General features: G+C 40.9%; 2 protein-coding genes and 1 long non-coding RNA gene across 3 annotated transcripts; all 3 read right to left on the bottom strand.

Annotated features, from left to right (window-relative positions):
* Window positions 1–1,098: 1,098 nt before the first annotated feature.
* On the bottom strand, window positions 1,099–5,367 carry LOC136444532 (uncharacterized). The gene is made up of 3 exons (XR_010757282.1): window positions 4,849–5,367; window positions 2,987–3,048; window positions 1,099–1,121 (listed from the first exon to the last, which is right to left on the bottom strand). It is a non-coding gene; the product is annotated as an uncharacterized lncRNA (long non-coding RNA).
* A 1,178-nt stretch (window positions 5,368–6,545) lies between these two features.
* LOC136444531 (zinc finger protein 420-like) lies at window positions 6,546–18,393 on the bottom strand. The gene is made up of 13 exons (XM_066442127.1): window positions 18,240–18,393; window positions 16,716–16,917; window positions 16,031–16,153; window positions 15,071–15,643; window positions 14,427–14,763; window positions 13,991–14,103; window positions 13,423–13,599; window positions 12,603–12,805; window positions 11,726–11,892; window positions 11,053–11,220; window positions 10,497–10,664; window positions 9,861–10,014; window positions 6,546–9,369 (listed from the first exon to the last, which is right to left on the bottom strand). The coding sequence occupies exons 2-13, from the start codon at window positions 16,914–16,916 to the stop codon at window positions 9,105–9,107; spliced, it is 2,649 nt and encodes an 882-aa protein (XP_066298224.1). The 5' UTR covers window position 16,917; window positions 18,240–18,393; the 3' UTR covers window positions 6,546–9,104.
* Window positions 18,394–18,988: 595 nt separating this feature from the next.
* Window positions 18,989–20,797, bottom strand: LOC136445434 (uncharacterized). The gene is made up of 3 exons (XM_066443451.1): window positions 20,667–20,797; window positions 19,872–20,024; window positions 18,989–19,465 (listed from the first exon to the last, which is right to left on the bottom strand). The coding sequence occupies exons 1-3, from the start codon at window positions 20,712–20,714 to the stop codon at window positions 19,235–19,237; spliced, it is 432 nt and encodes a 143-aa protein (XP_066299548.1). The 5' UTR covers window positions 20,715–20,797; the 3' UTR covers window positions 18,989–19,234.
* Window positions 20,798–21,580: the final 783 nt, after the last annotated feature.

Here is a 21,580-nt window from a genome sequence, read left to right as displayed (position 1 = left end):
GATCTGTTGACTATAGTTGGAATGCCTGGCAGAAAAGGACATTTTCCCATCTTACAAAGAGAAGTGATTTGTTCAGGATGTTACACTTGATCAAAACAAGATGTGGCATGAAGCTGTAAATATGAATATCTAACATATGATATTTGTAATCCCTGGTAAAGCGAAAATATGTGTTTTGGAAATTAGATACTCCGAATTCAATGTATATTTAGTAATATTGCATACATTGTAGCACTGTTTTCCTTTAGGTGTTACAAATAAGTCAAAACAACGTAATGAACAGTTTTCTTTGTCGGAAAACAAACGGGTGTTTATAGTACAAGTCCTGATGAAAAGGTCTCTATTCCGCGTTAACGGAACAAATCTCTACCTTCAACCGCACTTTTAGCGTTACATTTAGCACTATTGCAAACATTGCTGAAAAGTGTATTAACTATAGCACTGTTTTCCTTTAGGTATTACAAATAAGAGCCACCGATGATGTTTTGTAGGACTGATGATTTTTTGCGTCTGTAGGACTCACAATTTCATTCTGTCTAACGGGGGAGGGCGCTTCTTAAAACACTTAATTGTTAGTGAAACATCACGGTGGTATTATTCAATCAAATGCCCGTAGTTCCCTAAGATCAAAATGACGTAAACGTAGTTTCGGGTTACAAACAGTTATTTCCTACTTCGGAGACCAGCTTTGAAAGAGTTATTCCGGTCAGAGAAAGGGTTAAGAAAACACAATACCGTTTGTCATCACATGGTGTGGAATGTTTGTATCGTCGCCATGGCAACATTATCGAGAAAATTCTTGGTATTGGTTTGTGGCACAGTACATTGATTGTATCTAACAGGTGTTCCAAACGGAAGCTAGTCCTAAACTCGTAGCTTTGAGAGAAGGCCATTGTCCATTCCCCTTCCCCTGAAACCCTTGCACTATATTTGCACATCTTACAGTTAGTCTATCAGGCATAGTACACAGTTATCCTATTGTCTTTGTTCATGGTTACAGAAATATTAAGGTCTAACGCATGCTGTCAATGCCTTCATTTCAATAAGTGGTTCCTCCTTAGCATAACGGGTTCACTTACTCTGTCTGTTCTGGGAGGCTTGCTTCGTCCAGACGTCCAAACCTGGAAAATTAAAGAAACGGTTATCAATAAACAGTATCACAGTCTTAAAGCCTAACAAGTCGAACATGTAATAGTATCTTTAAAACACACGAAAAGCACAATTTGCCTTTCTATCGGGGCTTGGTTGGATTTGTTTCTAAAGCCACTAAATCCTATACACACTCAAAACAAAAATTTACAAACAAGCTAGCATCGGGAGGAATGTGTTGTCCAGGGACTCCAAAAACATTTGTACAAATAACTACGTAATTGGCAGTATAGGCTAATTAGTTGTTAAGATCCGGGATTACTAAAGAAAACAGATAAAGTTGGAAGTCTCTTGGTGCATTGTTAGCAGAAAAGGTATGTCGCCAGTGAGATTGAAACCTTTCAATGAAGGCAATTTGTCATGAGTAGCCGGTATTAGAACTGGTTTAGAAGACAGGTTACACTAGAATGTGTCCAATTGTTCGTGAAGCGTATACAAGCCACGACCCTGTTGGACGCTGAGATTGGGGATTAAAGAAGGATTTGTAACCGTTACCTGGTGCACTGTATAGTGAATAACTGGTTACATGATTAACTATATATCAACAAGTATGGACAGCAAAAAAAAACACGATGCTGTATTAAATTCTTACTGTTGCTAGCTTTTACTTTGTTGAAAATGTATATTTTGACCTCGTACACAGAGACCAAATAGACATATTTGAAAAGATCGAAAACATTCAAAGCCGTCAATATAGAATATTTGGAAAATGATTTTGTATCCGAGAACATAAAACAACTTCTTTGTCATTCCTACTTTGCATAAAAAATCATACATTCCGTTCCTTGTCGGGACTATGATGATGAAATCCTCAGAGTTGAATAAAACCATTAAAAACCACCTGAGTGGTAAAATTACACCATAGTTCTCAGACAGCACCTGATACATATCAGTCTACCTGTCGACGGTTGTACTTTACTTGGGCTCGAACCAAACACGAGAATCAGAGCGTGTCTTAGAGGTGTGCATCTGCGTATGCTTGAGGACAGGTAAATACACCTTGTACGGTCACGAAGGGCAAGTTAGCCAGGCATGACTTCAATTCCCTTTGTTATAAACATAAGACGTGCTGGTGTCTACCAACATAGACATCTAACCAACAACAACTCAAGGTTCAGACAAAGGCCAGTTCAAGTACAACATACAGACTTCCATGAACACGACTTTGCACCTTCCCATGACAACAACCGGCATACTTGTTTTGTGACGACTGTAGCGAGTCTTTTGTTCCCTCTCGCAGGGAAGTATCCATGTTGTTTTGCCGACCACGCCACCATTGTAGCGTTTGTTTGTGATTTGCCCGTTTCTGTAACCGTTTAAGCTGCCCTTTTGTACTAATGAACATGAACAAGGTCCAGCAAAATTGTCCCAACGTTTCACTACACGGGTTTGTTTTGGACAGCTAGTTCTGTAGACCTTCCTTTTGCTCGGGGACGGCGTGTCCGAGTTTGTATTCACGCCTTGTTTTGTGCTCTTTCTCTTGTCTTACGTTGACAACTGTACTGAAGTGTCCTCAGAGGGCCTTTCTTTTGCAGGTATCTAAGGCGGTGGACTCTGGTTTTCTGTTGCAAAACTAACAGCGTGTGTGTGTAATGTCAACAAAAACACCTCACTCTAGGTGGTAGGGAATCGATGGCAGTATGGCGACACCACAACTCACTTTAGTTAAGACTAGAATTAGGTCAGATATGGAGTCGAGTTTTCCGTGCTATTCTTTGAGCAAGATCTGCATCAAAAGTATTAATCAAAAGGTATTGTACATCTGCTGTGGGGTTGGTTACATTGCAGGATTAAGTAGACTTCGTTTTCACGCCCATGTAATGTACTGGACACTTACTCAAGTCGTCAAAGTCTGTGGTGACGTCCCATCCTGATATCTTCTCAAACGGCTGAGAAGCTCTGAAAATAAATACATAAAGAAAGCAATTACAGCACTACTAAGCCATGATTAACGGTTGTGAATGAATGATTATACTCATTATGGTTTACTGCATCCTTGGGTAAACAAGGAAGTCACATTCTTGAGTGTGCTTAGCAAACAAGCACAAGCGTATTGGTGCGACGTGTACCAAAGCACATTCTTTCTAGTACCCGTTTACAACAGTACGATTCTTGTCTAACTCTACCTTTCAACGTTGCATACTTGGGTTCAATGTCAAAGTCACTTTCATGTACTGTAGTCGGGAACATTGTCACTAATCTCTTAACGAAGGAAGAATTGATCTAGGGACTTGAGGAGTTAAATCAACGTGGAATCTGTACAATTCCTCATCAAAGGAATCTTTCAGGGATCTGCCTAATAACTGCTTAATTAGTCAATTAAGCCTTGATAAATTTGTTTTTCTCCGACAACCATTGAGACGCGTTAGAAAGGTATTTGACAAACGGTTCTGGGGGCAAACCGGTTTTATGTCACACCGACCTTGATCATACATTCGTCACGTCTGTTTTACCCAGGTGTGAACCAGGGCGCAAACTTTGTTATAATTGTAGTCATAACAGAGTCTTGCCAACCCCCTTATTTGCCGTGGGCGCCACTCCAGGTTATGGCACGGTTGGGTAAATAAAGAGGGGAAAACTTTGGCCCTTATTGTCCCACCAGTTCTTAGTAAAGCTGGTTGAAGCCACGACAAGCTTCTTAAGGACTTGAAGACCTTTCTTGTTTTGACTTGAGCCTTTTGAGGTTAAGGCTCTGAGTTTTATAGAGCTTTCTGTGTTTTCTTACTGCCATCTTAACGACGTTAAGACAAATAATGGGCTTAGGTTTGACTTTTGACTTGCTGTTATGATTTGTCACATATTTTAGCTGTGACTAACACGGCAGTGCAGCAAAACATGTAGCGTTGTGGTGTTGTGAATTTTCTAGTCTTGGTCATGTATTAATGGAAACCAACTTTAAAATTTGGCAATATTAGCCCCCCAAACGTAAGAAAACTTTGGAATAATTTGATTTTCAAAAGTTTTACCCTTCGTTTTTTTTGTGCCGGTATTCAATCAGTGTTTTTATTGTGCACTCGGCATTGAATACCAGTGATTAATCATTATCTAAAAGTAAAGGGTAACGATTATCAAGTAATGTTGTTTTATTTCACGCCGGTCTAAGGATTATTGAATACAACTTCAGTTTAGACACCTTTACTGTGAAGAAAACACGAGAATTTCATGTCCTTGGGAACGGCATGACGAAACGGTGTTTGAAAATGAATGGAGTATACCGTTTTTACGTGGCGGCTTTACGCTTCGGTAACTACCGTACCAGTCCTACACTTAGCAGGACTGTGTACAGTAGTAGGGGTCAAGTTCTAACGGTTATGAATATTCAAACCTGAAACGATGGCTGCTATACCTTGCATCATTTGATCGCTAAAACTGTGGGAAATACAAGTACAAATCTCGAAATACAGCTAAAGCTTAAAATTGGGTGACGTTTTAGAACACAAAACTTTCGAGTCTACGGGAAATGAAATCCCCGTGGATTAAGAGAGTCAATACAGATCACTTCCTCCTCACATTTATTGACCCATTTAGAATATAATGACCGGATCGAAGTGGTAGTTGACGGAACAATGACTACTTATGGTTATTATGACATAAAACATATCGTCTACATAAATCACATGTAGAGTCGCCCATCCGTATAAATTTTCTCGGACCTGTGTCGTGAATACATGTTACCTGCCAACATGTGCATCAGCTCACCTGTGTTTCGCCCTCTCGGACGACTTCTTCCCTGCCGTGGGTCTGTCCTCTTGCCTGGTGTTACCAAACCTGGCCATTGATACACCGTTGTGACCCGGACACGGGAGGCTCAGAACCGGCTTCCTCCTCGCCTAGCTGCCATGGTCCGTCCTTTCACCTGTGCCGGCCGCAAAACTCACAAATGCCGTCACTCTGTACTTCTACACGTATCAAAGGACCCACACATTACGGACCTACGCTAACAGTCAGCCCCTTATACAATCATGAATATGTAACCTCCCCATATTGTCCAGGCGTCCTGTGTATCTGTACTCTAACCTGTCCCCATACTTGTCCGGGTCTGACATTCAAATGAGGGTGATGGACGGTTCCCATTGACGAGACGTCGATCAGAGGCGGCCCCGTGACCCCCCGTGTGTCCCCGCTGTCAGGGGATACGGCAAATATTGGTTACGGGCGGCTGGTGTCGGGGTACACACGGCCCGGGTACCTTACCTGGACGTAATGGACTAAGCCCAATGGAGTGTCTCTCCGTCTTTTGTCTCTTTCGCTACTTTGTATTCAAGCCCTGGTACAGAGATAAGTGGTGACGTCCCTATTTAGTGTTGTAGATGCTTTGAAATTTGACCAATGCTGGGACGTCTCAAAATCTAATCATAAAGCTAGAATTTGCGCGATTTTTTTCATCTTTGATGAAGACTTAAGAACAAAACGCTTCTTGAAAGACAATTTTGAAAGGAAAGTAGTCAAACTACAAATTAAGACATGACAAGATTCGTTTCTTCTAGTCCATTACACAACAATGCCTTAGGGATGTGAAAATTGGTGTAATTTACTAAATTACGGTGCACAGCACCGACGTACCCCTAGATGGATTACTAAATCTTAATGGCGTTAAATAAGCATCTTCATGATGGAACAATAAAAAATACCGTGTCTTGACAGACGGATACATGATGACATTTAAACATGTTAAATGAAACGACACATGAACCTTTTTGACAATGATACCCCAAAGATTCCTATCTTAAACCACGTTACTGAGGTGATACCGGTCATAGATCCAAACCTTAAACACACCACCAAACTCAAGCCGTCACCTTAATTGGAATTCCCACATATCCCGGCTACAAGAACCTGGAGGCAACCTATCATCTAATTGTCCACCATGTTTTGCCAACTTTTCGAAAGCGTTTGATTGTGTTCATTGTTATGTAAATGTTTGGACAGGTTGTCCTCGAGGAAAAGTGACAAACTGGTTTCACTGTTTACATGATACAGTTGTTATTGGGTAACATTACCTGATGAGTTTGTTTTCAACATGAAACTCGTAGAACTGCAGGTATTCAAAACGTCATTTGAAAGATCAAGAAAAGCACTCATTTCACAAATCATTTGATCATATAAGCAGATCAAAATGTTAAATTATGATCCTTTAAAGACTACTTGAAAACTTTTGTTTTACGTGTACTGCCATGGATTTCCTCAAGTCTAATTGCATCCTATACAATTCTGTTTGGTTATTCATAAAAACTTCTTAAAAATATGACTTCTGTAAGGATCAGTAACTGGTATCCTACTAAGAAGCACATACAGTTTAAAACTGGCTATCATCGAAAATGTAAGTAGTAAGGATAAGATAAGTGTATCAAGATAACAAGTAAGTATAAGATAACAAATGATGATAACAAAACTGCTAGTAATTGTACGTTTTTAATAATAATATTAAAGTGCATTTTCATCTATATATGATACAAGGCAGATAATATATTGTTTGACAGGACAAAATACAATCTATACTTCTATAGTCATTAAATATCATCAGACAACACAAATTACAGACTCATACAGTCAAACCGATACAACAATTCTGACATATGGCAGACATATGGCAACAGTTAAACATATACATCGTATATGGATTCCTATAAAGGAACTGGGTAAATTAAACAGCAAAATTCGTTTTGTTTAAAACATAAACCATGATACACTACCAATGAATATCTTTGCACTTTGGAGCAAAATAATATCATGGCTATGGCAGTTCTATGGAAAAACTCAGCAATTTTACATCAACAAACTAAACAATCAGCTACAGTTGTGGATGTGTCTGCTGGTAGCAAAAGTTCTGCCATCATTTCACATGCCCAAACTTATCAGTTGCACAATACATTGTCTAAAGTCCTTCACCTGTATAACATTCGTGTTTAACATTGTCATTTATTGTATAACAAGATTTTGGTCCACAGTATACATCTGTAAAAAGTGAAATAATTTTGTCATTTTTAATGTAATTTGATACTGCCTTCTTACCTTCAGGCCTTACATTAGAAATATCTTATTCTTCGCGTGCTTATCAAATCTATTTCAAATCTATTTCAAATCTATTTCCAAATTTGCTGCTTTACCTTTCCAAAGAATCATGTCCACAACTGTGACAAATATACCAAAATAAAATAAAAATGATATTCGAAACATCTCCATCTGCAGCATTTCATCTAAATAAAATATAAAAAACAATGCATTAAAAATGTAAACATTGAGAAGCTATGTTGGTCTCCTACAGTTTTCTTCAGAAAGTCTAAAGCAAGCAGTTACCTTTCTTTGTCAATCATTGAAACACTGGCCAGCAAAACATTTCTTTCTGGACTTATATTTTCTTCTCACCAAAACATTGCAATAATGTTGAACATGTATCAACTTTTTCCAAAGAGCACCGGTTTAACATATAGGATGCAACGTGTAGTATTAATTAGAGATTACCTACATGTGTATGCAACAAAAGGTAAATGATGCCAGCCAATGTGAGAATTTATATATTTCCCTGCCTTTTACAGCACAGGGATAGTCACAGTCACAACATACATTGGTCAGCTGGATATGTATTGAGCACGAGAAGCAAAAAAATGTACATGTACACTGTATACTAGCATACTGTTAAAACAATTCAAAACACTAACAGGTTTCTGTAAACATATACGTCCTTACCATCAACGACAGTCATGAAACAAAATGACTAAAAAAAAAAAAGACAACAATGAAAATGCTTGACCATTGTTTGTTGCACACTATAGCACAAGAAGCATTTTTCCAAAACAAGTTTAGATATATAAGTTTCACTGTCAAGATACAAAGTGTTAGGAAAATATGCAACTGGACATACTTATATAACATTTTCTACATTTACATTTAGTATGTGTGACAATTGATTTATATTGTTTGTATGGAGGACAGTACATAAATTGTGTTCACAAACCTGTACTATCTACTTTTATTCATTTCTTTGACTCAGAAGGATCAATTGTTTCCCTCAAGTTCTGCAACCAATCTAGTCTCTACTAGACTAACCGCGCCCGCTGTGGGGAGTACATTTGCCGGGGGACTTTGGCCATGGAGGGTAACATTCGCAGCCGCAGTTGCAATATTTGACCCTATCTCCGTAGCAGACTTCCTTCATACAATTGACTCTATTTGGCCAATTTCTACTATTTTCCCAGGGACCGTGGAGGCTGGTAGAGCCTACAACCAATCAGTGATGCCATCTCATTGTTGCTGAAGCTGTTGCTGCATGTAATACCTCTCCTCATTGGTTGGATTGAGCATGAGCTGGGGCACGATGGAGGGGATGTACAGCCCCCCACCCTGGTGGCCTGTGGGTACGCCCCCCATCCCCACATCGTACCCCTGGTGGTGCTGGAGGTGGTGGGGCTGGTGTGGGGGGAGGGGGCTGGCCGAGGGGTGGGGCATGTCTGCCCGGGGGTGTGGGGAGATGGCCGGGGCCTGGGAAATGGTGCTGACGGGGATGGTGAGGCTGCCGTAGGAGCGCGACATGGCGGCGGGAGTGTTGAAGGTCTGGACGGGAGGGTAGGTCCCTGGCTGCTGCTGCTGGTGGGGTGGGGGTTGGGGAGGCTGCTTGGGAAGCTGGAAGGAAGAGAACAGTTGATGATACATGTACAGTTTAGAGACATTCAGTCTGCTTAGGACACCTATCAAACAGTTATGGCATACAACTGAAGAAAATCACAAGGCTACAAGACCTCTGCTGAGTGACCATGTAGCAAGATACTAAAAAAGGTCAAAGTAGAGTAGATAACATAAAAGTACAATGATGTATTTTGAAATGTGAGGGAAAAAAACTTCAAAGACTGTCCAAGATAATTTGAACAAGGGATACATTTCTTTCCTGATGTTTACTAAAATAGTGTCACTGGTGGATAAATTACAGAATGCGGCAATGACAGTGCAAAAAGTTGGTTTTAAGCATTGATTCCAAGATGACAAAGACACAAGACAGTACATACCTGCTGAGGTGTTGGGGTCTGTGTGAGGACAGTCGGTACAGGAGCCTTGTTGTATGAGATGGTCTCCTTGGGTTTCCTGGGTGCACGAGGGGCCTTGGGCACGGTGGCACCGCTGCTCTCCTTGGCGTGCTGCTTCTTGTGGTCCTTCAGCTTGTCGGAGCGAGTGTAACCCTTCCCACAAATGTCACAGACATGAGGGAACTCTCCTGTGTGTGTGTATCTGGAGAAACACATGACATTACATGTATGACAGCCTACAGATTAAAACTGGTACATACAGAATACAACACGGTGTATCCCGTATCGTCCAAGGTTGAGAGTGCCGTTGGGCGATCCGACTGGTGGGAGAGTGATGTGGAATACACCGTGTTATATTCTTATCTATGTTGTGCCCACCCGAAAAAAACACAAATTTCAAAGAGAAATGCGCTAGAAGTTGAGAGAGTTTTGTGTCCTAGAACAAAAAAATTGTAACAACAGTGATTTCAGCGTCCAAATCTAGTTTCAAATTTTCGACAGGAGCGCAAAAGGGGCACCTGAAGTGAGTTCAAATCATTCGAATCAAACTAGGGAAGCGCGGGCTGTATGGTAATGTATGGACCGGTCCGAACAACCGTATCGAAGGTTACTGTGGCCTGGGTATGATATAAAGAAATTTACCACACGAAGATGTTAATCTTGAATTGGAAGCAACGCTGGGAAATGTATCACCTGTGGCGTTTGAGCTGGTTGGATGCCCTGAACCTGCGTTTGCAGAAGTCACACTGGTGGGGGCGCTCGTCTGTGTGGATCTTCTTGTGTTCTCTCAGTTGGGAGGAGTAACAGAACGCTGAGCCGCACACATCACACACAAACGGCTTTTCTCCTGCAGGGAAAATATATACAATGTACATAACAGTGATACAAATGCTTTTTAATCGTTTGCAAACTTGAATCTGTAATATTTGAATGCATAACTATTACACAGAAGCAATTTCTAGTATTTTCCCTTTAGAAACTGTTCCAATTAAGGACTGTGAGGGGTAAATGTACAAGTGAGTTGAAGTAACTAACTCTATATATAGACCACCTGGTCAATGTGACCACCTTTGGTGATCCCTTAGATAATTTTTCTCATTGCCAGAAGTATTAAGAATTCTGTCTATGGTAACCACCTGTCCACATAGACCAGATTTTATCTGTTCTTGTAAAGTTGAATTGAGTTGGGCAGTTTTGATATGTAGTATTTTTGCCATGATGCTCCAATTATCAGACTTACTTTAAAAAATAAATGTTGCAATACTAAAATCTTCTGAACGTCTAGAACATCAAATTTGATAAATGTTAAAAAGCAGACTTGTTCCTGACCAGTGTGAATGCGTCTGTGCCTGGTCATCTCTCCATGGTACACAAAGCCCTTCCCGCAGTCCGGACAGACGAAGGGTTTCACGCCGGAGTGCAGTTTGACATGGCGGATCAGCGCTGACTGGTTGTGATACCGCTTCCCACACTCCTTACACTCGTATGGCATCTCACCTGAGGTAGGGAAAAGTTGTTTTCGATTGGAAAGAAAGTTTACATCGTACTTCTTTTCTGATCAGAACATTTGAACATGCTGCCATAATAAAGAAATATTGAAGGTTGGCATGATTCACCAATATTCACAAAATAACTTTTACAAAAATAGAATTAGCATCTCACTGAATCTGAGTGATAACAGTCTCTGAATACAGTAATAGATAAAGAACATTTTAACAGAATGCTACTACCGGTAAAGAAAGACTGATACCCTGGTAGATCTAATTGAGATATAAATTCACAGAAAAAGGTGGCAAAACTGAGACACAAAAATCAACAACTGCAGTATTCACATATCCTCCCTTAGTCCCCCCAGATCTAAAAATAACCATATTGCTGGCAGTACCTGTATGTAGGAGTTTGTGTGTCTTGAGTGAGTTAGGATAAGTGAAGGCTGCACCACACACATCGCACAGGAAGGGTTTCTCCCCGCTGTGCCTCAGCTTATGGACCTTCAGACTGTTGGACTCCGCAAACTTAGCATCACACTGGTCACAGGCATATGGCTTCTCTCCTACAAAAAGTAAAAGAAGAAACAAAGTGTGAGAAGCCTTGCATCCCAAATTTGTCAAAAATCTAGTATTCAGATCAATGACACCAATCTTCTGTATCTTACTGTTAAAAAAGTCTAGTTCTATGTAAGTTTAACATCAGGCTTTATCAAGTTTGTACTTAGTTTTGTTTTTGAGAACACCAACATGTACTCTTATATTTCTTTCTCAAAATAAATACTTAAGATTTGTGGATGCTAACAAATTACAGTGTATCTCAATTTTCAGAATAAAGCTTTAGGTCTCTACAACATTAAACGAAAAGAATTGAATATTTGCAATTTCATCCTGTTCATATCTACCATTTGAGATAACACACACACGCAATTTATAGCACAACTTTTGCAAAATGTGAGGACTATGAAAAGGCAGCTATTATAAGTTGAAGGAGCCTCCTAGTTGTCTTGAAATAAATAAATGAATAAGATCTAAGCTGAAAGACTTCTATGATAAACAATTGTTTGTTACCTGTATGATGGCGTGTGTGGTTGTTGAGACCAGCCTTGGTGAGGTACATCTTGCCACAGATCTCACACTGGTAGTCATGTTTGCGGTCAGGGACGTGGATCTCCTTGTGTTTGTTCAGACGTCCCACTGTTGGGAACGTCATGTCACAGTCGCTACAGCCAAAGGGCCTGGGGACGAGATATTATAATCATTAAAACTTAAACACTTGTTCAAATATACACGTTACTACAGTAAGTACATGTATAGTCAAACCTGTACAAGTGACAACCTTTATGCCAATATGACCACCTTTTGGCGGTCCGTAGATAATTTTTCACATTGACACAAGCCTTAAGAATCCTGTCTATACACAGTAGTTAATGCATAGACCAGATTTTTTCTGTCCCCTAAATGGCCTTCTTGGGTAGTTTTGACTATATGCATATTTGAAAAATAAAGTCACAAGGAAGTACATGGCATCTCTAAACACTTTTCATGGCTCAAAGTTCCCCAAGTCTACATGTATGGGTTTCATTTGTACACAAGGTTACCCTATCAATGTGTTTTTAAAGTGCAGAGAAAATAGAGTATGAGATAGGTTTGTATGCCATAAAAACTATAAGAATACAAAACTTAATTCAAAGAACAGTTCTTCTGATATTCAAGAAACCTTACAGAAGTTGAACTTGTAGACATAAGAGGTAACATGTTCATGTTGTCTCGGGGATGTCCCTGTGGCTCAACTGTTAGCAGCCTCACATTAAAGGGGAAGGGCTAGCAACCCCAGTCACTATAAAAATATACCCTGCTATTGAAACAGCAAGAACTTGCTGCCCTATGTGCCACAAGGCACTACAGGGGTGTGTTGCCTCAGAACAAACACTGTTTGAACCCATACCTGTAATTTTTGTGGTCCGTCTGCATGTGCACCCTCATCATGGCAGGGCGAGGGAAGGTTTTCTCACACAGCTCACACGTGGACAGTCTGTGGGCCTGCTCCTTGTGCATCTTGCGGATGTGGCGTGACAGGGCGTGCAGCTTGACAAAACTGGCCCCACAGTTGTCACACTTGTACGGACAGTTCTTCCTGTCTGCATGAACCTGGAGATGTGGGAAGACAGATTACGAGTTTTAGGACTGGTGCTAGAACTCAAGTGTGATAACCTGGTGCAGTAGCCTTAAACACAGCCTTGATAAGCTTTAGTTTACCTGGACCGTCAATACACACTGTACCTGCTGCAACGGTGAAAGCAGGCAAAAAGTGAACAAGGCTGTACTCCAGGCTAGTGTATCAGCTTATTACACTTGAATTGCGTTTTGATTTTGGGCTTTAATTGCATTTCAGTAGTACAAACTTATCAGTTAAACAGAAGACTGCTGTGGTTTGCCCTTCGGGACATTTTCAAAGAAAAGAAGTGTACATCATTATTCATTTTCCTACTACATTTACTGTAAATTAATTTATTTCATGGTACATGTACATGTAGTAGGCAAAAAGAGGTTTTCACGTTGATCTAAGTTCGTAGTTGAAACAATTCCGCAGTACAGTAGTAAAACATTGGGAACACATATTGGCTGTGTCATGAATTTGCAGTGGTGAGGTCAACATGAAAATCATGAACATAAAACCACTATACACATTTAGGATTAACAGTATACAGTACATGTACATGTACATGTGCAAAGCACCTAGCATGTAGATACTTAAGTTTCCACACCTTGTGGTGGTCGGAGAGGTGACCACGCTGCTTGAACTTTGCCCCACACACGTCACACTCGTAGGGTCGCTCGAACGTGTGGTGTGTGCGAATGTGCTGCTTCATGTTGCAGGTGCTGGAGCACACCTTGTCACAGTAGTTACACCTGTACACCCTGACAGCTACACCACCTTCCACCTGGCAATGGTAACAAATAGACATTTGCATCAATTTCTATACATTTACATAGGATTTATATTGTAAAGAGTAATTCTGCTCTATTGTTTTCCCTTTTATTAATAAGTTTTAAGCTTTACCTTAAGTCCTCCCATTTAGTTTCCCTATTGAACATAGATTTTAGCTATTAAGCAATATGTGATTCTCAGTTAAATTTAGCAAATAATTTATGCATCATATGCTAAGCAAACAACACACAACACAACAACATAACACCAACATCAAATTATATGATTCTAAGCAAACATGTACTTAAACAATGCAGATACAGACAGACAGACACACACACACACACAAACACACACACACATACAAACACACAAACACATCTACAGTGATTTTCAAGCCTAACCTTCATAGTACTTGTGGTCCACTGTACTTCCATGCCATCTTTAGGCTTTGGTCCTCTCTTCTTTCTCAAAACCACCCCAGTTTGTCCGACAGGCTTCCTCCCCTTCCTTCCACCTGGACGGAGAACATAGGTCTTAACCTTCTTCCTGCTGCCTAACTTAATTTACAACCAATAGGGAATTGGGTGCCAAACAGCTACTTCAGAGTGCTAAAGGTTCATATGGTACAATTATCCATAAGACAGATTGAATTTTGAAACATTATTGCGTAGGTATCTTTCAATGGATGAATACAAATGCATATTGATTTACATGTACAAAAAAGGATAGGGACAACTGAAAACATTCATTCTTCACTTAGATTCCCTTCACAAAAACTGCTTTATTGCGTTAAAAAAAAAACTATAAAAAGGTGTGTTCGGAAGATGACAAACTTGCCTGGAGGTTTCCAGTCTGTATCCTTAACATCTTCCTCTCCCTCCTCCTCCTCCATAGTTTCTTCTTCCTCCTCCTCAGCTTCTTCATCATCTACCTCCTCCTCCTCCTCTTGATCTTCTTCTTGTTCTTCCTCCTGGCTTTCCTCCCTGATCTTTGCTGCCTCTTCTTTTTGCAACACCTCGGGGGCGTGGCCTCTCTTCTTGACTTTGATGGCCTCTTTCAGCTCAGCTTTTGTCTTGCTGCGAAGAGAGCCTTTCTTGGTGGTTGTGTATGTGGGGTGAACACTGTTCAGGTGCCTCTTTAACGTAGCCTCGTTAACAAACCCAGCCTCGCAAACCTACAAAGGAAGAGGATAAGTTTGTTTTCAAAAACCTTCAAAAAAGTTTTTTATCAATTTTCATGTTTCTGTGGTTAATGCCAATGGTACATATTCAGGAATTGAAACATACAGTTCACAGTTATCTAACATCAAACATTGGGTTTCTTTATCTTCTTTAGTTTAAGCAGCCAAACAGATACATGTATAATTCTAGTCCTATGCATACTAATGTACTGCTAGTTTGTCTGAAAGTCTCAGTCAAGATTATGGTGTATGTATTGGGAAAGTACAAGGCATCAAACTCCAACACTTCAACTAAACCTACCGGACACTTGATAGACCTGTCCTCCTTCTGGTTGTGCAGTTTCATGTGGCCTGACAGGTGTCCCTGCTGGATGAAGCGAGCCTTACAGACCGGGCACTCGTACGGCCTCTCCTTGGAGTGTGTGCGGAAATGTTGCCGTAGCTCCCCCATCCCCTTAAACGGCTTATCGCAAGTCGGGCAGTACAGGATCTTCAGGGTGCGCGTGGAGTCCAGGTGGACTATCGACGTCCTGATACTACCAAGCTCGCTGTCCTTCTCTTCCGTCTTCTCAGGTGTTTGAGGCGTTTCCGGCAACGATGCGTCGTTGTCATCATCAGAGACATCTTCAAACCCGACGTCAACAGGGTCATACGTCCGCTGTGAGGATACACTCGCCTCGCCCACGTTGTTGGCTACTGTACCATCCAGGTGACCCGTGTCTGACCTCTGACCCTCCTGTGACCCTAGACTGAGAAGCTGTGCTGCCATGGAGGCTGTTGACTCGTGGAGGTCAAGGTTACTTGCATTGTGACCTTGAACCTGAGACTTGAACTGCTGGGAACAGAGATTCAGCACCGCCTTCATGTGCAGGACCTGGACACAAGAGAAAAACATCCCATCACCATGACATTCACTTCCATCCAACCAAATATATTCATAATATATTAATAATAAAACTTATCTGCACAAGGAGGCTCAATTCATGAATTCAACATCCATGATCTGTGTTATAGGAAGTTAATGTAAAGCCTGCAAAGAAGTTATGGATCATTTCTTTCTTAATTTTTTGTTCAATCTATCTACAGCATTTATAGGTCTGAAGTCAAAGTCTGCAAATTTAGTATCCAACACTGTACATGTACCTGCTATTCAAGCTTGTATATTGTGCCTTTCTTACTTAAAGTTAATGGCTATACTGGTCGATAGAGAGGTCGCCCCCCATTCTTAATTACCATGTTGACGTTTAACATTTTCATTCACCTGGGCAGTCTCATAGATGGCATCTATGGTGTTGGGGTTCAGGTCCAGTTTGGCAGTGTACATGTAGTCCAGAACATCATGGAACCCTGCTGCACTCACCTCAGTCAGTTCTACCTCCAGAACCTGGGGCAAGGCAAGCGCTGGGGGTCAGTCCTTAACACAATGTAAATGTAATCATTGTCTACTGTTACACAATACCTTTAAATTTCCTATCCAAAGGCACACACTGCATACTTTTTCATCAGCTGGTAATGGTATGTTATTGAAGAATGTTAAGTGAAAAACAGGAAAAAACACAACTGAAATCTCAATTTTAAAGGCAAGGGCAATAAAAAAAGTGACAAGATCAAGTTTCAGGTCATTTGACTATTCTATTAGGGCACAGGAGCCCAAAATACACTTTTGGAGTGAAAACAGCTAAAAAAAAAAGAAAACGATTCCAAAGGCCTTTGCCGAAAGATGAAAAAAAATTGTCAATATTTTCTGTTCCATTTTCCACCCCATGCCGAATTTCACGCTGATACCAAAATGAAAATGTGACACCTTCTGGAATGTGTTAGATCAAGATACATGTACATGTATCAGAAAAAGAAAAATCATAAAAAAACAACGTACAGTGTACTACACTTGTATATGCTTCCTCCTATGGGGGAATGAAACTATAATAATATTGTGATGCTCAAACCTTCTGCGGTTGGTCGAACCCTGCTGCAAAGTACGCGCTGCAGGCTGCCAGGACCCCCTTGTGTGCTGGGAAGCGCTGTCCTTCCACGATAACGGTGACATCACACAGATGACCCTGCTGACGCTGCGTATTCAGACTGGACACGATGGACTGGAAGTGGTCCACCACGTCGATATCTAACTCCTCCAGGGTCGCCATCATCCTTAGAAACATTAATCATTTAATGATTAAACCAGTGCTTTATCAAAGGGGTACATTGTTACTTCTGTAACAGTGGGGGTTCAAGCGCCTCCAACTGACCAGTCTAACTGGTCTGGACCTTCTTTTACAAGTTTTAGCCTAGTGGTTAAGGCGTGCGTGCCTGTGATCTGGCTGCCCGGTTTTGGCATGGGTTCGAATCCCGGGGGCCACTCACTCACGAGGATCACTTGTTTCTACTCGCTTCTTTGTTTCCCTTCTTTAAAGTAGAAAGTAGAAGTTATGAATCATAAAAAGAAACACAAGGTTGTAAATGAGAAACAGACTTCTGCGAATCCAGGAAAGAAATAACGTTAGATGTGATTGTCAAATAAAACAGGTAATGTTTAATACCTAAAAAAACAAAAACATTTCGAATTAGCTAAAGTTTACTTCTTGTCTACTCCACACCATTTATTTTGATATTGCCTATGGAAAATATTTTCTTTTGTTTAAGGGATAATCAGTGATCAGTATTGGTGTTTATGCAATACTTTTAATTGAGTGGGACTGTAGTTGTTGAAATTTGATAATGTTATATTTTTCATTTACATTTAACGTTACATGCATGGTCACCATTAAGGAGGGCCTGCATGGGGGGGTCCCGACAACGCTCTACGCTAAATTCGGTGGCCGGCTACGTAATACGCTAAATTCAGAAAGCCTCCCTACGCTCTACGCTAAATTCAGAAAAGCCTCCCTACGCTCTACGCTAAATTATGGAGTGGTCGGCAACGCTCTACGTAAAATTAAAACGGCCGATTACGCTCTACGTAAAAGGGGCATGCAGGCCCTCATTAAGCAGTATGAGCATTTTTCTTCAGAATAGGAAAACTTTGCTACAATACATTACATCACATCTAGTGATGGTAAAACATTCAGAAATTGAGTTTTTGTGAGTGTAACGTTAACGTTATAGTTCAGTCACCATTCATAACCTCTGCAGTGTTTGAAGTTTGCAGTTATTTCATGACATAAGTTGATGTCATAGATAGCTTTAAACCTCGTTTCAAAAGTTACAGCTATCCTATAATCACAAGGAAGGTTTACTTTCACTACGCCAATGCTATAAAATCCTGAAGGCGGGCACCGCCCATAAAGAAATATCCAAAATGGCCGCCCGAGCGAAATAGGATCCTTTTCACAAATGACACGATGACGTTATCCGTCGAAGGAAATGTTTGGGTGACGATCCCCACTTTCTTAGAGAAACACGCTCTTACTTTCCTTGGTCCAAACAAAGTGATCAGACAGAATTTTGCACAGAAACGTCAGCTATATACTCACGCATCCTGTTCTAGTGGTTTTCGGAGTATGCGCTTGATTTTCTGCACTTTTTGGCGTCGATAGCGGCTGTTTTGGAAGATCAATGGCCGTCCATTACGGTCCCAGAATGCACAGGGAAAATGGAAGAGTCCATTCAGAGTTGTGTTGAGGGGATCTCCTCTGAATCATATCACCCCAAGTTTCCAAACATAAAACCAAGGAGGTAACCTCCTTGATAAAACTATGATAAATCATTTTCTTAATTATTATCATTCGTCTTTGAGTGTTGAAATAAGCAAACTTGGGTTTCCTTAAAACTTTACGTGTCTCTGTACTAGTGTATTTCTGCCTACCCAAGGAGGTGGCCTACCTCAACAATTTGATGAGTTGTAATTTGTTGGAAAAATCACCAAGAAAATATACAAAACGTAATACATTTCTCCAACGAGAAAATCGGTGGCCAATGTCTCACTTGTACTGCTCTCTATTTGGAGGATCAGAGACCTAAAACATAATCGCATAGATGTATTTAACGTTCATGGTGAGATGCACAGCATTCAGCAACGCCTCCTGGCGGTGTTTAGATGATACGCAGGAAAACAAGATAGGTACAGTACCGTGTGTACGCACATGAGGTGTGCAAACATATTGAACCGTCTTCCCGTCCCATAACGTTTACTTCACCTGTACGTTCTCACACTTATTTACTTGGTCAGATTATCAGGCGCAAGTAACGCTACATACACGTATAAATGCACATAACAAACGTGTCTTTGTGCAATCATCTTTAATGATACAGCACAACTAACGTTACAACTTTTAATACAAGTTGGTCAGTTATTTTCCAAGGAGTCTTTAGACTCTGGGTAGCCGTGTATCTTAACATGTATTTTTCATCTAACTTTTACATATAGGGGCTATATGGGAAAGAAAAAATACATGAAAGATATAACTGTTTCGGAGTCTCTCTGAATCTCCCATCTTTTTGGAGAGAAAACTTTCCTTCCATGATCAAACTACTGTGGCATCATGACGTCCATCCCGTCTTGGTTCATCCCCATGGGCATTTGGGGCGGGAACAGCCCGCCGTTGTTCTGGTTCCAGTTGTCCCAGGCCTGCTGGATGTACTCAGGTGTACGGCAGGTGCCGACGGTGGGGTAGGCGCCCACTATCCCCGCCCAGCACCGCAGCCCAGACTCACAGTTACACGGGGAAGAGCCGTAATCCAGGGTGCACATCTCACCGTCCTGTATCGAAGCGAGAATGACCTGTGTTAGGAGCCTGGAGTTTGAGGCTTTAATGAGTGCGGAATAGCTATTGCCATTTCCTTACCAACCCCATATGTGTGACCATTGGAATCTGTCTGACCGAAGATAGTGACACACCAGCGATTCTAGATTCTTGTGTATATGTACAAATTTTGTCAATCGACACTGTCAATTCTAACGATATTATTCTTTTTTTTTTTACAATATCTCTTAAAACTCTTAAACATCATCCACACTAATTCTCTAGAAATACTAATTCACAAGTTCACCACATATATTTCAAGATGGCTTCCTAGAATGGACGTTGATATGTGCTTTACGCACGATTTCTTGATACTGTAAGAGCCATTACTAATAACATGTTTTTGCATGTGTTGGACGTTACCTGAGCCATCGGTCCACAGTACCCTGCTGTGGAGTCCGAGTCGCTGTTGACGGGGTTGAAGAACATCGGTTCCGCCATGGGCCGGGCACTGTTCCACCAGCGACAGCACTCCGTGGACAGGCAGTCTCCGTTAGAGTTACAGCCCATCTGAGCCTGGGGGAGCAAAGCGAAATATCTTAATCATAGTTAATGTAGCGTAGACGTTTCTTAAGGCCCCCATTCCACTAGCTATAGAGGGCGATCGCGCTGCGCTCTAGCTGCGACCTAAATCGGAATTGTATAATCCTCTACTTCATAATTGGAACATCATGTAAAAGGTAGACCGTAAAACACACAAAGCGTAAAACTATTCGTTTTTTTAAATTATGAATTTCTTTATGAATTCCTTGAGCGCTTTGTTCAGTTTCAGGTCGCAAAAAGCGCACAGTGAGAGCGCCGTCCTAGTGGGATAGGGGTACCTTCCTGGTGTAACGTACCAGACTGTTAAGTGAAGTCACACGCACAAATGTATCGATGCGGTTTCAAAACTTGAAAAAATATATGTTTTTCGTAGGTTTAACCGTATGTAAAGGTATCAACACTTGTTAAATCCTGAGAATTCGTAACATATATAGTCCTATTCCTGCTCAAATTTAGAACTGAGAAAATTATCATACACAGAAAGGATTGTTGACATTTTGGTAAATATTCCTAACAATATGTTGGTCCCAGCTGCTGGTAGAGAAGGTCCAGCTTTAGTTGCCAATAGAATTCTGAGGAATGCGGTGCAGTCTTATTGAGTGAGCAAGAACGTACCTTGATCGACAAGACCTGGACAAAGAAAAGGACAGCAAATGCCAACATCTTGAAGCGTTTCTACAACGTTGTCCGTAAGTGTGGAATGAAATGAGGCTGAAGAAGTCCGGAAACTACGAAACTGGGCATGGGAAATTAAACTTGCTGTTTCTTCTTGTATTAGCCATTAGATTTTTTTTCTATCGCAGATGGTGATAAGTTGATTTGTTGGTACATAAGGTTGTAATGTGTTTGTATTGGGCAGGTGGCGTTTCTTTTTTTATAACCAGACGACAAGTTGATGCTTTGATTGTAGTAACTTTCTCATTTATCAATTATCGATATATCAAAGCGCTTTATTCCATATTGCGTAGCTTGGCATAAATGATTACAAACAACGAGTTGTCCTGCTCCAGTCCATTTGCGTCAGAGGGCGTGTCTTCCGGCCCGTCATGTCCTGCATTGAATTTGTCTTTCGGCGAGATACAGCGGAAAGGTCACATTGGCCTTTCCGTAGCGACATCTGGCGAATAATCTCGGTATAACACAAGAGTCCCCACGATACTTCCGATGGCATGTGCCTAACATATATTCTGTCATGATATCATGACGTGTCAACGTTTCGTCAAATTATTCACATATACAACAACCAAGCAACGATCACTTTTTTTCAAATTCAAAAGCTCTTTATGTGGCCCTTCGATCAACTGATATGCTCTCTCTACATTTGTCAGAACCGTCTTAACTGAAGCCTGGTCTTGGTACATTTCCTTCTGTAATCAGAAATTCACATATCGATGCAATGAATTATACTAAAATGGCTGTAAAGAGTCTATCCCTGACACTTACAGTTACAGTTACAGTTACAGAGGACCGAAAGAGAACAGTAGTTCGGATAAAACCTACATCGCGTGTATCCTAGCTTACAGTAGGGG

Source organism: Branchiostoma lanceolatum, chromosome 11, assembly GCF_035083965.1.
Source record: "Branchiostoma lanceolatum isolate klBraLanc5 chromosome 11, klBraLanc5.hap2, whole genome shotgun sequence".
Classification (NCBI taxonomy): domain Eukaryota; kingdom Metazoa; phylum Chordata; class Leptocardii; order Amphioxiformes; family Branchiostomatidae; genus Branchiostoma; species Branchiostoma lanceolatum.
This window is presented reverse-complemented; position numbering and strand designations above follow the sequence as displayed.

Coding starts and splice junctions, on each gene's coding strand:
- LOC136444531 (XM_066442127.1), bottom strand. CDS start 16,916: ATGATGGCGACCCTGGAGGAGTTAGATATCGACGTGGTGGACCACTTC. Junction 14,104..14,426: donor TACAGACTGGAAACCTCCAG/GCAAGTTTGTCA, acceptor TTCTCCGTCCAG/GTGGAAGGAAGGGGAGGAAG. Junction 10,665..11,052: donor ACACAAACTCCTACATACAG/GTACTGCCAGCA, acceptor TCCCTACCTCAG/GTGAGATGCCATACGAGTGT.
- LOC136445434 (XM_066443451.1), bottom strand. CDS start 20,714: ATGTTGGCATTTGCTGTCCTTTTCTTTGTCCAGGTCTTGTCGATCAAG. Junction 20,025..20,666: donor TCCAGGTCTTGTCGATCAAG/GTACGTTCTTGC, acceptor TTGCTCCCCCAG/GCTCAGATGGGCTGTAACTC. Junction 19,466..19,871: donor ACTGTGGACCGATGGCTCAG/GTAACGTCCAAC, acceptor GCTTCGATACAG/GACGGTGAGATGTGCACCCT.